The sequence below is a fragment of the Harpegnathos saltator genome, unplaced genomic scaffold (assembly GCF_003227715.2).
Source record: "Harpegnathos saltator strain DR-91 unplaced genomic scaffold, Hsal_v8.6 scaffold359, whole genome shotgun sequence".
Lineage (NCBI taxonomy): Eukaryota > Metazoa > Arthropoda > Insecta > Hymenoptera > Formicidae > Harpegnathos > Harpegnathos saltator.
Genome location: NW_020230160.1, coordinates 41,157 through 53,515, shown reverse-complemented (window position 1 = coordinate 53,515; position 12,359 = coordinate 41,157). Strand labels below are relative to the sequence as shown.

The 12,359-nt window shown below is 38.7% G+C and overlaps 1 protein-coding gene across 4 annotated transcripts; it reads left to right on the top strand.

Annotated features, from left to right (window-relative positions):
* The first annotated feature begins 129 nt into the window (after positions 1-129).
* On the top strand, positions 130-11,861 carry RpL23A (ribosomal protein L23A). Of its 4 annotated transcripts, none has more exons than XM_025300347.1 (4): positions 130-430; positions 1,610-1,905; positions 2,181-2,308; positions 2,406-2,722. In XM_025300347.1, exons 1-4 carry the CDS (start codon positions 385-387, stop codon positions 2,665-2,667), a joined length of 732 nt encoding a protein of 243 aa, XP_025156132.1. In that variant the 5' UTR covers positions 130-384; the 3' UTR covers positions 2,668-2,722. The 4 variants fall into 4 exon arrangements, with proteins under 4 accessions (XP_025156132.1, XP_011135006.2, XP_025156133.1 ...); XM_011136704.3 differs by lacking the exon at positions 130-430 and adding an exon at positions 727-984; XM_025300348.1 differs by lacking the exons at positions 130-430; positions 1,610-1,905; positions 2,181-2,308; positions 2,406-2,722 and adding exons at positions 836-984; positions 10,747-11,045; positions 11,323-11,450; positions 11,545-11,861.
* The last annotated feature ends 498 nt before the right edge of the window (positions 11,862-12,359 follow it).

Here is a 12,359-nt window from a genome sequence, read left to right as displayed (position 1 = left end):
TAACTTAATGCACCAGTTCAGCAGTGCAGACAAAACGAACAGGCCTCATGTTCCAATATTCACTGCCAGCACTGAAAATCTATAATATATGTGACACAAACTATGTATTTTCAGTACTGGCAGTGAATTTTGGAACACAGCTCTTGTTGCGGTATGATGGTGAATCAGTGTTGCGATATTGGGCTACGTTCAGAAAACACAACATCAGTTACACAACAATTGAGTAATTCGTCAACGTTATTGATCTGAATGTAAGAATCTAACAATAAGGAGGACCAATAGTTACTAATCGATCAGTGAGCGCCTTCTTTTCTGAACTCAACCATTGGTGACGTTTTATGTGCATATGCGACGAAATTGGAGAAAATCCAGTAACGTGCACATATGAGTGGCAGTTTTGACGGGATGCGACCGGCAGAGAGGCGATGGGGTAATAAATTAATATGCCGATGTTTATGCATGCTAGATAATTATGATGTCATATATATAATAATATTATATATTAAAAATTTTAAGTTTTCAGAGTCTATATATATATATATATGTATAGACTCCAAAAAATATTTTTCAGTAATGTTATGGGGCACAACAATATCCCCATATTATTTGCTTAGATATTGGTGTGGTGCCGAATATGGCCGTGTTCCAAAATTCACTGCCAGTACTGAAAATATATAGTTTGTGTCACGCAAACTATAACTTTTCAGCGGTGGCAGTGAATTTTGGAACACGACATATATCGCGCATGCGTGGAAAGCGTCTCCTATGGGTGCGTTCTGTTCACGCAATGCGCGCATTTATCTATAGTTTATGTCACGTATACTATAAAAAATGCTTATATGCGTGCAACGGAACGCACCCTATATTACATCACTGGCACTGAGTTGGCGGTGAGTTGATCGTGCATAAACTTCTTCTGCGTCGCTTTTTGAAACGGGTCGCTCTTTTGGGATAAAATGGCTCCGAAACCCACGGAAAAAGCAGGTTCGTAGCGAAAGTGTTTGCAGCATTTGCATTTTTTGATGAATCAAATATTTTTCGGAATAAGGTCCAGTATATAATTATCTAACTTATAGTCATATTCATAGTCAGGCCTTATATTTAAGACTTCTTTAAGTTTACCTTCAAATGGTCTGTAGTTAATAAAATATAATCCGTGCAGCATCTAAAGATGGATATAAGGAAGCCTCAAATATAAGGCCCGACTATGAATACGGGTATTAATTTCGCAATGGGAAAGAAAGGTTGATGTTGGCATAACGAATACGGCATGCACGCGATACCCACGTGGTCCATGTGTGTCTGTGCACGATCATTAGAACACATACTTGTATATTATATTTATAGCAAAAACAATTACAAAATAATCATTGTAACTTTACGTTCAACTTCTTGAAAAATGAAATGTTTAAAACACCAAAGTTAATGGTATTTCATTTTCAATATTTATATGTCCGTGTCTTAATCTCCAAAGTATGACAAGATCAAAAATTGAAGCTATAGATCTTATTGGTTTATATTTTTATGAATAATATGTACGAATGGCAAATATATTCTTAGAATACTTGCCTTATAAATTTAATGATTATGCATTATATCTAAAATATAGGCAAGCCTGCTGAGAAGAAAACAGAAAACAAGACTGAGAAGAAGCCAGCTACCCCAGTTACTAGTGGTAAGGTGACAAAGACTGCGGTTAAGCCTGCTGCTGCAAAGAAACCAGCCGCTTCTAAGCCAGCCACAGCCATCAAATCTGCAGCCAAGCCTGTAGCTAAAACTGTTCTTAAGCTTGCTAGCAAGCCATTGATTAGCAAGCCTAAAAAAAATGTATCAGCCACCAAGAAGACTCCTAAAGGTGAAAAGTCACCAGCTCCTCTTCAAAAAGCTCTTAAGGCACAGAAAAAGGTAATTAAATTAATTATTATAAATTGAAAACAATATATATGTGTACACATATATCACGTCATGTATGAATATTATATTATATATAAATTGACAACAAATAATTAAAAATTACTTTATTCCAATATCAAAAAATACATGATGAAGTTATATTTGGGAATCTCTTTGAATTTTCATGAGAATACTATTCAAATTACTGAAAGAATAAAGTATATTAAATATGTATCACTGCATATTTCATATAGATGCTGACAAACATGCATATTTGTATTTTGTAGATTTTGAAAGGAGTACATGGCTCAAGAGTGAGGAAAATCAGGACATCGGTTCATTTTCATAGACCCAAAACACAAAGACCCTCAAGGACACCTAAATACTTACGAAAATCAGTATCAAATAGGAACCGGTAAGAATTGTATTTCTGAAGAACATTTTGTTTGGATCTTAAATCTATATACTTAGAATTTTTTTCTGAGCTTTATTTCAATGCAATTTGTTTTTAGTATGGATGCTTTCAATATCATCAAATATCCTTTGACAACGGAAGCAGCGATGAAAAAAATTGAAGACAACAACACCTTAGTCTTCATAGTTCATATGCGGTCTAATAAATATCACATTAAAGCGTCGATCAAGAAGCTGTATGACGTTGATGTAGCTAAAGTTAATACTCTCATCAGGCCAGATGGGAGGAAAAAAGCTTACGTGCGTTTAACGCGCGATTACGACGCTTTGGACGTCGCAAACAAGATCGGTATCATATGAATGTGCCTCTCTTGTAAAACAAAATCTGTATTGATAATAAAGTATCATTACGGTAGATCGGGCTTTTTAATCCATTGTTCCGCAAACCTTTGCTTCAGCATTAAAAAAAGTACATCCTATCTTTTAAGATCAAGATTATTCTTAGGTTGAATCTGCAAAATTGTAAGTCTGCATTTACCAACCGGAAAAATGTATCAATTATTGATACTTTCATGCATCAATGATGTAGTTTGTATAATTTTTATAAATAATTTTCCTGGGTACCTATTATGGAACTTTTCACGATTCCGTTCGGAAACGCGAGATTCTGACTGGCCAGTTTCCGATCACGGTTCCACTTATGCGTTTATGCTATTATGGGCAAGAGCACAGGCTTTTGCATAACACAATACATAACACATAAGAGAATAAACCAATTAGTTTTCTTCATTTCCCTCCTCAGGACAAAAATGAAGAACTCTGATTGGTTGATTCTCTTATGCGTTGTATATTATGCGTTATGCAGAAGTCTGTGCTCTGGCTAAAGGCTTATTCAGACAAACTTGTAAAATTATAAAACTTGACTAATTATGATCCGTGTAGTAAAAAAATATTTTTTGTTTTAAACATACGATTAGTAAATTTCCTTATGCATATGCGTTACGCGCTTATGCAAGTTTGGATAGACTCTTAGGGTTCGAAGTGGAATCTGCTTTTCCCATGTAGTCGGAATTAAGTGAGACGAGAGGAACGAGTGGATTCATCAATCCACTCGATCAATGATTTCGACCAATCTCAGTGCAAGGAAAATTACTAGACTTATATACACAACCTAACTTAACGAAATTTAAGATTGAAAGACGTTGTTATATTCAATGGCTGCGTTCAGTAGAACAAAATGCTCAGTGAGCGCTTAGTGATTATTGTCTATGATTGGAGCATTCTTTTAGATTCTTCATAGACCCAGAAATATTTACCAATCAGGAGCGAGAATCATTAAGCACTCACTGATTACTTTGTTCTGCTGAACGCAGCCATTAAGAAGCCGAAGAAGAAGATTGAAAGGGGTATTTTGTTCGCCTTCGTGGCGGTTAGATGTGGTTCCTGTAACTATGCATATTTTAGTAGAAATTTCTTATTTAATACATATATCAATCGATCAGTGTAAATTATCACATTGAAGTACTTATAAGTCATGAAATATTAATAATAATGCACTATTAAAACAAGATTAAATTTAATTTTTAATAACAATTTTCATAAAATATATGCAATAAAAAAACATGGATTTTGAACTCTGTATTTTTCGCTAAGGTCAATATTCATAAATAAATATTCATAGTTCGATCTCATATTTAAGATTGTCTTAAGTTCATCCTCAGATGCTGTACGGATCTTTGTATTGGCTACAAGTGAAAATGATCTTAACACGATTTCAAATATAATATCCAATTATGAATATCAGCCATAGTTTAATTAATGTCTTCAGTTATGTTTTTTTAAACAACTCAATTCAATTTTTTAAACTATCTCAATTCAATAAATATTTTTACTTTCAGTTCTAAAGGAATGCACACTAGTCTTCTGCAAGGAGGAAAATGTGGTCTTAACTCTTCTATAAGGTAGCGTGCTAAATCCCGAGATAATCGATACATGCCTATAAATTGCTCTTTAGGAAGAACGAATGGATCGGATATATCTCTAATTGTTCGTCTCATTATTTGATTTGCACGTAATACAGCAAGGCGTTACCTTTCTCTCTCCCGACGTATTACGGCCAACTGCAATATTTACATAAAAGAAAACAAATATATGCATAAATGCTGTGAAATAAACAAATAATATATATATCAGGTGTAGTAAAAAGAAATCCATTATTTTTGCATGAAATTGAAGGCTTTAATTACCATAGTTAGAATGATCCGATTTAGATCAAATATGCGCCGTTTTGTTCGATAACTTGTTGCCATTTTGAAGGTAATTTCATTATGCCTCTCTCATAGAAGCCCTCGTCCCTATTGGCAAAAAATTGAGACAGTCGATTTTCACAAGCCTCTCTTGAAGCGAATTTTTCACCAGCAAAATTGTTCGCCATGGACAGGAACAGATGGTAATCACTTGGTGCCAGGTCCAGACTATAAGGTGGATGCACAAGAACCTCCCAACCAAGCTCTCGGAGCTTCTGGCGAGTCACTATCGATGTGTGTAGCCTGGCGTTGTCCTGATGGAACACAATTCCTCTCCTATTGGTCAAAGCTGGCCGCTTCTGGGCGATTGCTTCCTTCAGACGGTCCAATTGTTGACAGTACAGTTCCGAGTTAAGAGTTTTGCCGTAGGAGAACAGCTCATAGTAGATAATTCCCTGCCAATCCCACCAAATATACAGCAAAACTTTCCTGGCCGTCAATCCTGGCTTGGCCACCGTTTCCGCCGGTTCACCGCGATTCGACTACGACCGTTTTCGCTTGACGTTGTCGTAAGTGATCCACTTTTCATCACCAGTAACCAACCGCTTCAGAAATGGGTCGATTTTGTTGCGATTCGCAGATGGAAATTCGGTCCATGAGGTTTTTTTGCGTTAACTCGTGTGGCCCCCATACATCGAGCTTCTTTTTGTATCCAGCCTTATTCAAATGGTTCCAAACGGTTTTTTGTGCAATCTTTAGCTCTTGGGCAATCGAAACAGTGCTTACATGACGGTCGGACTCGACAATGTCCATGATTTTATCGATATTTTCGACAATTGGCCTTCCAATGCGTGGTGCATCTTTGACATCGAAATTACCGGAACGGAATCGACGAAACCAAAATTGCGCGTGATTGGCTGTTACAGTATCAGGACCATAAACACTATTCATATTTTCAGCCGCCTGGCTTGCGTTTTCGCCTTTATCGAAGAAAAACTGTAAAATATAGCGTATTTTCTCTTTGCTAGTGTCCATCTTTGACGCGCGCTCAAACAAAACTGAGTCAACTAATCACAAAACTGCCAGAAAAGTTTTTTTAGTATGAAATCTCATCTTTCTAACGCCATCTAGTGGAACCCGATCGGACTTATACAACGCGAGATACAGATAACTAAAGCCATCTATTGGAAAAATAATGGATTTCTTTTTACTACACCTGATATATATTATAATTATAACGATATCTATGTATAGTTTTTTCATTATTAAATAAGTAATGAAATAATATATAATTATGCTTAAACAATTATAAACAATTCTGATACTTACCATTGTCACGACTTACTAATTAAGAAAAAGGCGCAAGGGTACTCGTATGTTCGGAAACATCCCTCGGGTGAACTCATTACGTTGGAGTAAAAGAAATATTAGAATAAGATACAGAGAAGAGAGAGCACCCGGGTGACGTTTCCGAACGCACCTCTAGTTATGCCTGCATTTCGTACTTTTTTTAACGATATTTCGGTCGGAATTGACTTTCCGCTTCCTCACGAGGTGTCGGAAAGTTTCCGAATTGATTCGGAAAAGGAGGAGGGTCAATAAGGCCGGTTTTTGGGCCCACCTCCGATTGGTCTCAAAGTACGTCATTTTACTCATCTAAGTGGTCCTCATTACATACTGTAAGGATTCTTCCTAATAATGATTTAATTCAGAGAAATAAGCATTTTTACATTCCCATTTTACATGGGTTTTCGTACCTTCGATCAAATGATGCTGGGTTTCATATTGTTAACATTGCTCACGCAAGATCATACTTTCCCAAAAATTGCGTATATATATGCACTACAACATATGTCAGAGCCATCATTTTTCTCGAGGTACTTCGCCTTTAAAATACACTTTTTTTGCACACTTTATTACGCTTGCGTCCGCAAAAGAAGAACACATCCTTTATCTCAAAGAGAATTCCTTCAAAAAAACATCAAAACAGATGAAGATCAACCAAAACTGATGGTTAATGAGACAAAAAAATATCGTTCATGTGTGACTGCGTCTGCATCAGTGAGGGCCGCTGGCGAAGCAAATCGGCCACGACGGCAGTAGTTCACGCGGCCGCGCTGCTAACAAAGGAAGCTTAAACTCTCATTTCGCCAAAGTATCGCAAACGTAAGCTTCGTCGTGACGGAACTATCATGCGTGAAAACTTTCCCCCGCTCTCTCTCTCTCTCTCTCTCCCCCCTCTCCCTCTCCCTATCCCTCTCCCTCTCCCTCTCCCTCTCCCTCTCACTCTCCCTCTCTCTCTCCCTCTCTCTCTCCCTCTCTCTCTCTCTCTCTCTCACTCTCTTTCTCTCTCTCTTTGCGCTCCCTCGAAGTGACCGGTTTCTGATTGTCTAATCTTTCTTCGCATGCATTCGTGAATATTCTCATAGATATCGATACCCCCGCATTTTCGCGATTTTTCAGACACGATCGCGAAAAGCACCGTAAAAATCCATTGGACGAGTCGATAAATTTTCACACAGTTCTTGCTCTTCGCCGATCGAGTTTATAAAGTCCGTTTCGCAGCAGGTAAAAAGTTTCCACCGATGTCGACGTAAAACATTCGTTAATTGACGCAAATATCGCTGCTCTCATACAAATATCGACCGCGTTGTGAAAGTGTGGCGAAAGTGTAGCAATCAACGTGGGACGCGCTGCAAGATGGATGTTGCGCGACATGAAGAGCGGTAGCGGACATGGGCGGACATTGGTGGATCTGGTTGGATGCAACGGGACATCATCAATATCATCATCGGTGAGCGTTTGACTCAATGCTCACAGAGAGCTCTTTTATTATTACATTGTGCATGCCGCAAATTTGCATTGACTATTGTAGTGAAAAATATATTCCATGAATTATTGCCATATATTATTGCCATATATTGTTGCCATATATTGTTGCCATATACTGTTGCCATATATTGTTGCTATATATTATTGCCACATATTGCCATGTAATATCGCCATATATTATGGCCACTTAAAACCGCGCGAGCAATCAAGAAAACTAAATTTGCCGATAATCGCAAAGGCGCGCGGCAGACGTCATGGACGGATGCCAACAACCTATGTCAGAGCTGCCCGATAACAATGCTATTGCTGCAATTTAACTTTAAACCTCAGCGGCCTCCGGTCGCTTTCTATCGCAAATTAATCCCTCGAGCGGAATGTTCCTGAGAGGCGCTCTTGACATAAACGCTGATAAAAGCGAACTTGTCTCGTTAGCGCCTCGTCGCGGTATCGTCGCGGAAAATAAGGAAGAAAGGAATTGAACATCCGCACCGTTGTGAAAAAAGGGACGATGGAGCCCCTTCGGGAGTAGAATGTTAGGCTCTTGCGAACGCGAACGTTAAATTCCATCGCGGCTGCGAATGTCCCCGACTAGTTTCTTCGCGGAAACTGAATCTTCATAACTCGCGCATGATCGTGCGTTGAGACTCTATTGAGGGTGGGAGATGAAGCGGATGATATAAACGTGACAAAGTAGTCGCGAATTTTATGATCGCTCTTTAAAATGGGCGCTTCTATCGTCGGTGATAAAGACAAGAAGAAATCAGAGCCTGCTACCGGTGAGGTCGTAAAGTTCGCATGGATTGTCCTTCCGCACCTGCTCCCGCGGCTGCATAATCCGCATTACGAGCATTTTTGCGGATAAGTACGGGGAAAGTAACGTTCGATATCTCCTAAATGGCTCAAGAAACAGGAATGCGCTTTTACCACAATATAGTCCTATATCAACACTAATCTGACCATAAAGTTCGACTCTCAATACTAAGTAGAAGCGGAGATGTCAACGGTACAAGTTGGAAAACTTTAACCTTCGGTATCTCCTAAACGGTTCAAGATACAGGAACGCGCCTTTGTCTCCTAAACGGTTCAAGATACAGGCACACTTTTTTGCCACAATATAGTCATATATCCACCTTATTCTCAACACAAAACTCATCACTCAATTCCCAGTAGAAACGGAGATATTGACAGTACAATTATGTTCCGATCAAGCTCCAGTCGGAGCGCATCGACATATTTTCGGCGATTCGCGCTCGCAGCATTTTTCGCTGATCGCTGAATTCAGTGATCTAACGGGAGAGCGACTTTGCGAGTTATGTTTACCTCGCGTGCACGTGAGTCTCACGCATGTAGTGCATGTAGTCAAACTCGGCATTTGTCTTCGACAATGCTCTACTTTTCTTTGTACACACAGCTGATCGTGATGTGAGATTTCGCAACGGTATCGACAACGTGGCCCAATAACCGGCGCCCATGTGTTCGATGTGCACGTGCTAACCGACTGATTGCTCGGATTTTTCGTAGAGGAACGTTCCTCTCCGCAAGCTTAGCCAGACGAATTTCTGCGAGCGTCTCGTTCTCACCATCGCGTGCGTTTCCGCGAATAGTGATGTTGCCGATCCATGGCGATTTATTTCTTTGTTAGCGTTCCTCCTCATTGTTACAATAAACGTTTGTCTCGTGAGTTTATTCGCGTCCGAGTGATTCTCCTCTTTTGACCCTCATTCGCAACAGTTAAAAAATTTAACCTTCAATATCTCCTAAACGGTTCAAGATACAGGAACGCGCCTTTGTCTCCTAAAAACGGTATGGGACTTTTATATTTGTCTCAACTCAATCTTTTTTTTTTTGGTCACGCAGGGGAAATCCTCATAAATACCCCCACCCCTTGGGGAGGGCGGGGGTTATATCGGACTTCTACCGACTAAAACCCCTGTGAGGTGCCTACCGCTCGGACCATGGTGGGGGAGTCAGGGGAACTGCGCCTGCATTCTCTCCCCGACTGTCTGAACCCAATCTACCCTCACACTTCGCGTTGACAGCTAATTACCGAACACTTCATATGATCTTCATGATATTAATGGCCGCGTTCAGTAGAACAAAGTGATCAGAGAGCGCTTAGTGATTATTGTCTGTGATTGGAGCATTCTTTTAGATTCTTCATAGACCCAAAAGTATTTACCAATCAGGAGCGAGATTCAATGGAAAATCTAATAATGTCCAACTGTTGAGTCTGCTGAATGCAGCCAATCATACACAATGTCAATTTTTTTTTGCACATGTTAACATGTAAAGCCAGCGGCACACGGTGCTTGTTTTCGTGCTGGATTGCTTGTTGGATGAGAATATTGCATTCTGATTGGTGCATTTCCATCCATCTTCGAAAATATACCAATCAGAACGCAGTATTTTCATCCAGCAAGCAATCCAGCACGAAAACAAGCACCGTGTGCCGTTGGCTTTAATCGATGTTATAATCGCGTAACAATATGCGAGACCGCGCTTGTCAAGTACGCTATTATGGTTGCATAGACAGAACTCGGACAGAAATCGCCTGAGAATGGATGTAGCACAGACTGTCACTACATGAAGGTTTTACCGCCGAAACCTGAAAATGGATGCAGATGGCGCACTTTCCCATTGCGGAAAATCGGTGTCGCCGACAACGCCGTGTTGGCCGCTCTCACGTTCCTCTCTGGTACTGGCGGTGAGTTGGTTGGGTTGCGTTCCGATATTCACTTCCAATACTGAAAATATATACTTTATGTCACATATATTATAGATTTTCAATACTGGCAGTGAATATCGGAACGCAGCCTTGATCGTGCATGCACTTCAGCCTTGCTCTCTGGAACGTGTCGCTCTTCTAGGATAAAATGGCTCCGAAACCGAAACCCACGGAAAAAGCAGGTCCGTAGCGAAAGTGTTTGCAGCGTTTGCATTTTTTGACGAACCAAATATTTTTCGAAATAAGGACCAGCATTTAATTATCTAACTTAATCTCGCAATGGAAACGAAAAGTTGACGTTGGTTACAACGACTACGGCATGCTTGCAACAATCATGTGGTCCATGATCATTAGAAAACATATTTATACATTATATTTACAGCAAAAACGATTACAAAATAATCTTTAACTCTATGTTCAGCTTCTTAAAAAATAAAATGTTTAAAACACCTAAATTAATGGAATCTCATTTTCAATATTTATATGGCCGTATCTTAACCTATAAAATATGGCAAGATGAAAATTAATAAATCTTATTGGTTTATATTTTTATGAATAATATATGTGAATGGTAAATATATTCTTAGAATATTTGCCTTATAAATTTAATGATTATGCATTATATCTAAAATATAGGCAAGCCTGCTGAGAAGAAAACAGAAAAGAAGACCGAGAAGAAGCCAGCTACCGCAGTTACTAGTGGTAAGGTGACAAAGACTGCGGTTAAGCCGGCTGCTGCAAAGAAACCTGCAGCTGCTTCCAAGCCAGCCACAACCACCAAATCTGCAGCCAAGCCTGCAACTAAAACTGTTCTTAAGCTTGCTAGCAAACCATTGATTAGCAAGCCTAAAAAAAATGTATCGGCCACCAAGAAGACTCCTAAAGGTGGAAAGTCACCAGTTCCTCTTCAAAAAGCTCTTAAGGCACAAAAAAAGGTAATTAAATTAATTATTATAAATTGAAAACAATATATATATGTACACACATATATCGCATCATGTATGAATATTATATTATATATAAATTGACAGCAAATAATTAAAAATTACTTTATTCCAATATCAAAAAATACATGATGAAGTTATATTTGGGAATCTCTTTGAATTTTCATGAGAATACTATTCAAATTACTGAAAGAATAAAGTATATTAAATACGTATCACTGTATATTTTATATAGATGCTGACAAACATGCATATTTGTATTTTGTAGATTTTGAAAGGAGTACATGGCTCAAGAGTGAGGAAAATCAGGACATCGGTTCATTTTCATAGACCCAAAACACAAAGACCCTCAAGGACACCTAAATACGCACGAAAATCAGTGCCAAATAGGAATCGGTAAGAATTGTATTTCTGAAGAACACTTTTGGATCTTAAATCTATATATTTAGAATTTTTTTCTGAGCTTTATTTCAATGCAATTTGTTTTTAGTATGGATGCTTTCAATATCATCAAATATCCTTTGACAACGGAAGCAGCAATGAAAAAAATTGAAGACAACAACACCTTAGTCTTCATAGTTCACATGCGCTCTAATAAATATCATATTAAGGCGTCGATCAAGAAGCTATATGATGTCGATGTAGCCAAAGTTAATACTCTCATCAGGCCAGATGGGAAGAAAAAAGCTTACGTGCGTTTAACGCGCGATTACGACGCTTTGGACGTTGCAAACAAAATCGGTATCATATAAATATGATGCTTGTAAAACAAAGTCTATATTGATAATAAAATATCATTACGGTAGATCGGACTCTTTAATCCACTGTTCCGCAACCCTTTGCTTGTGCATTAAAAAGAAGTATATCCTATCTTGGAAGGTCAAAATTGTTCGTAGATGAAATCTGTAAAATTTTAAGTCTGCATTTATCAACCGAGAAAAAGTATCGATTATCGATACTTTCATGTATCCCTATCGCCATCTATCGTGAGCAGAAGGATTCAATGATGGTTTGACTGTATTATCGTCGAATGCATGCAACTGTCAACGACTGCGTTCAGCAGAACAAAGTGATTAGTGAGCGTTTAGTGATTATTGTCTGTGACTGGAGCATTCTTTTAGATTCTTCATAGACCCAGAAGTTCATAGAACCAATCAGGAGCGAGAATCACTAAGCGATCATTTTGTTCTTCTGAACGCAGCCAACGTGTGTGACTTGGGTTGGTTTAGGGCCGGTTGTTCCAACTTCTGGGTAAGTTAACCGATAGTTAAATCATACGTTTGTCTTTATTTTTCCTTCAATTTG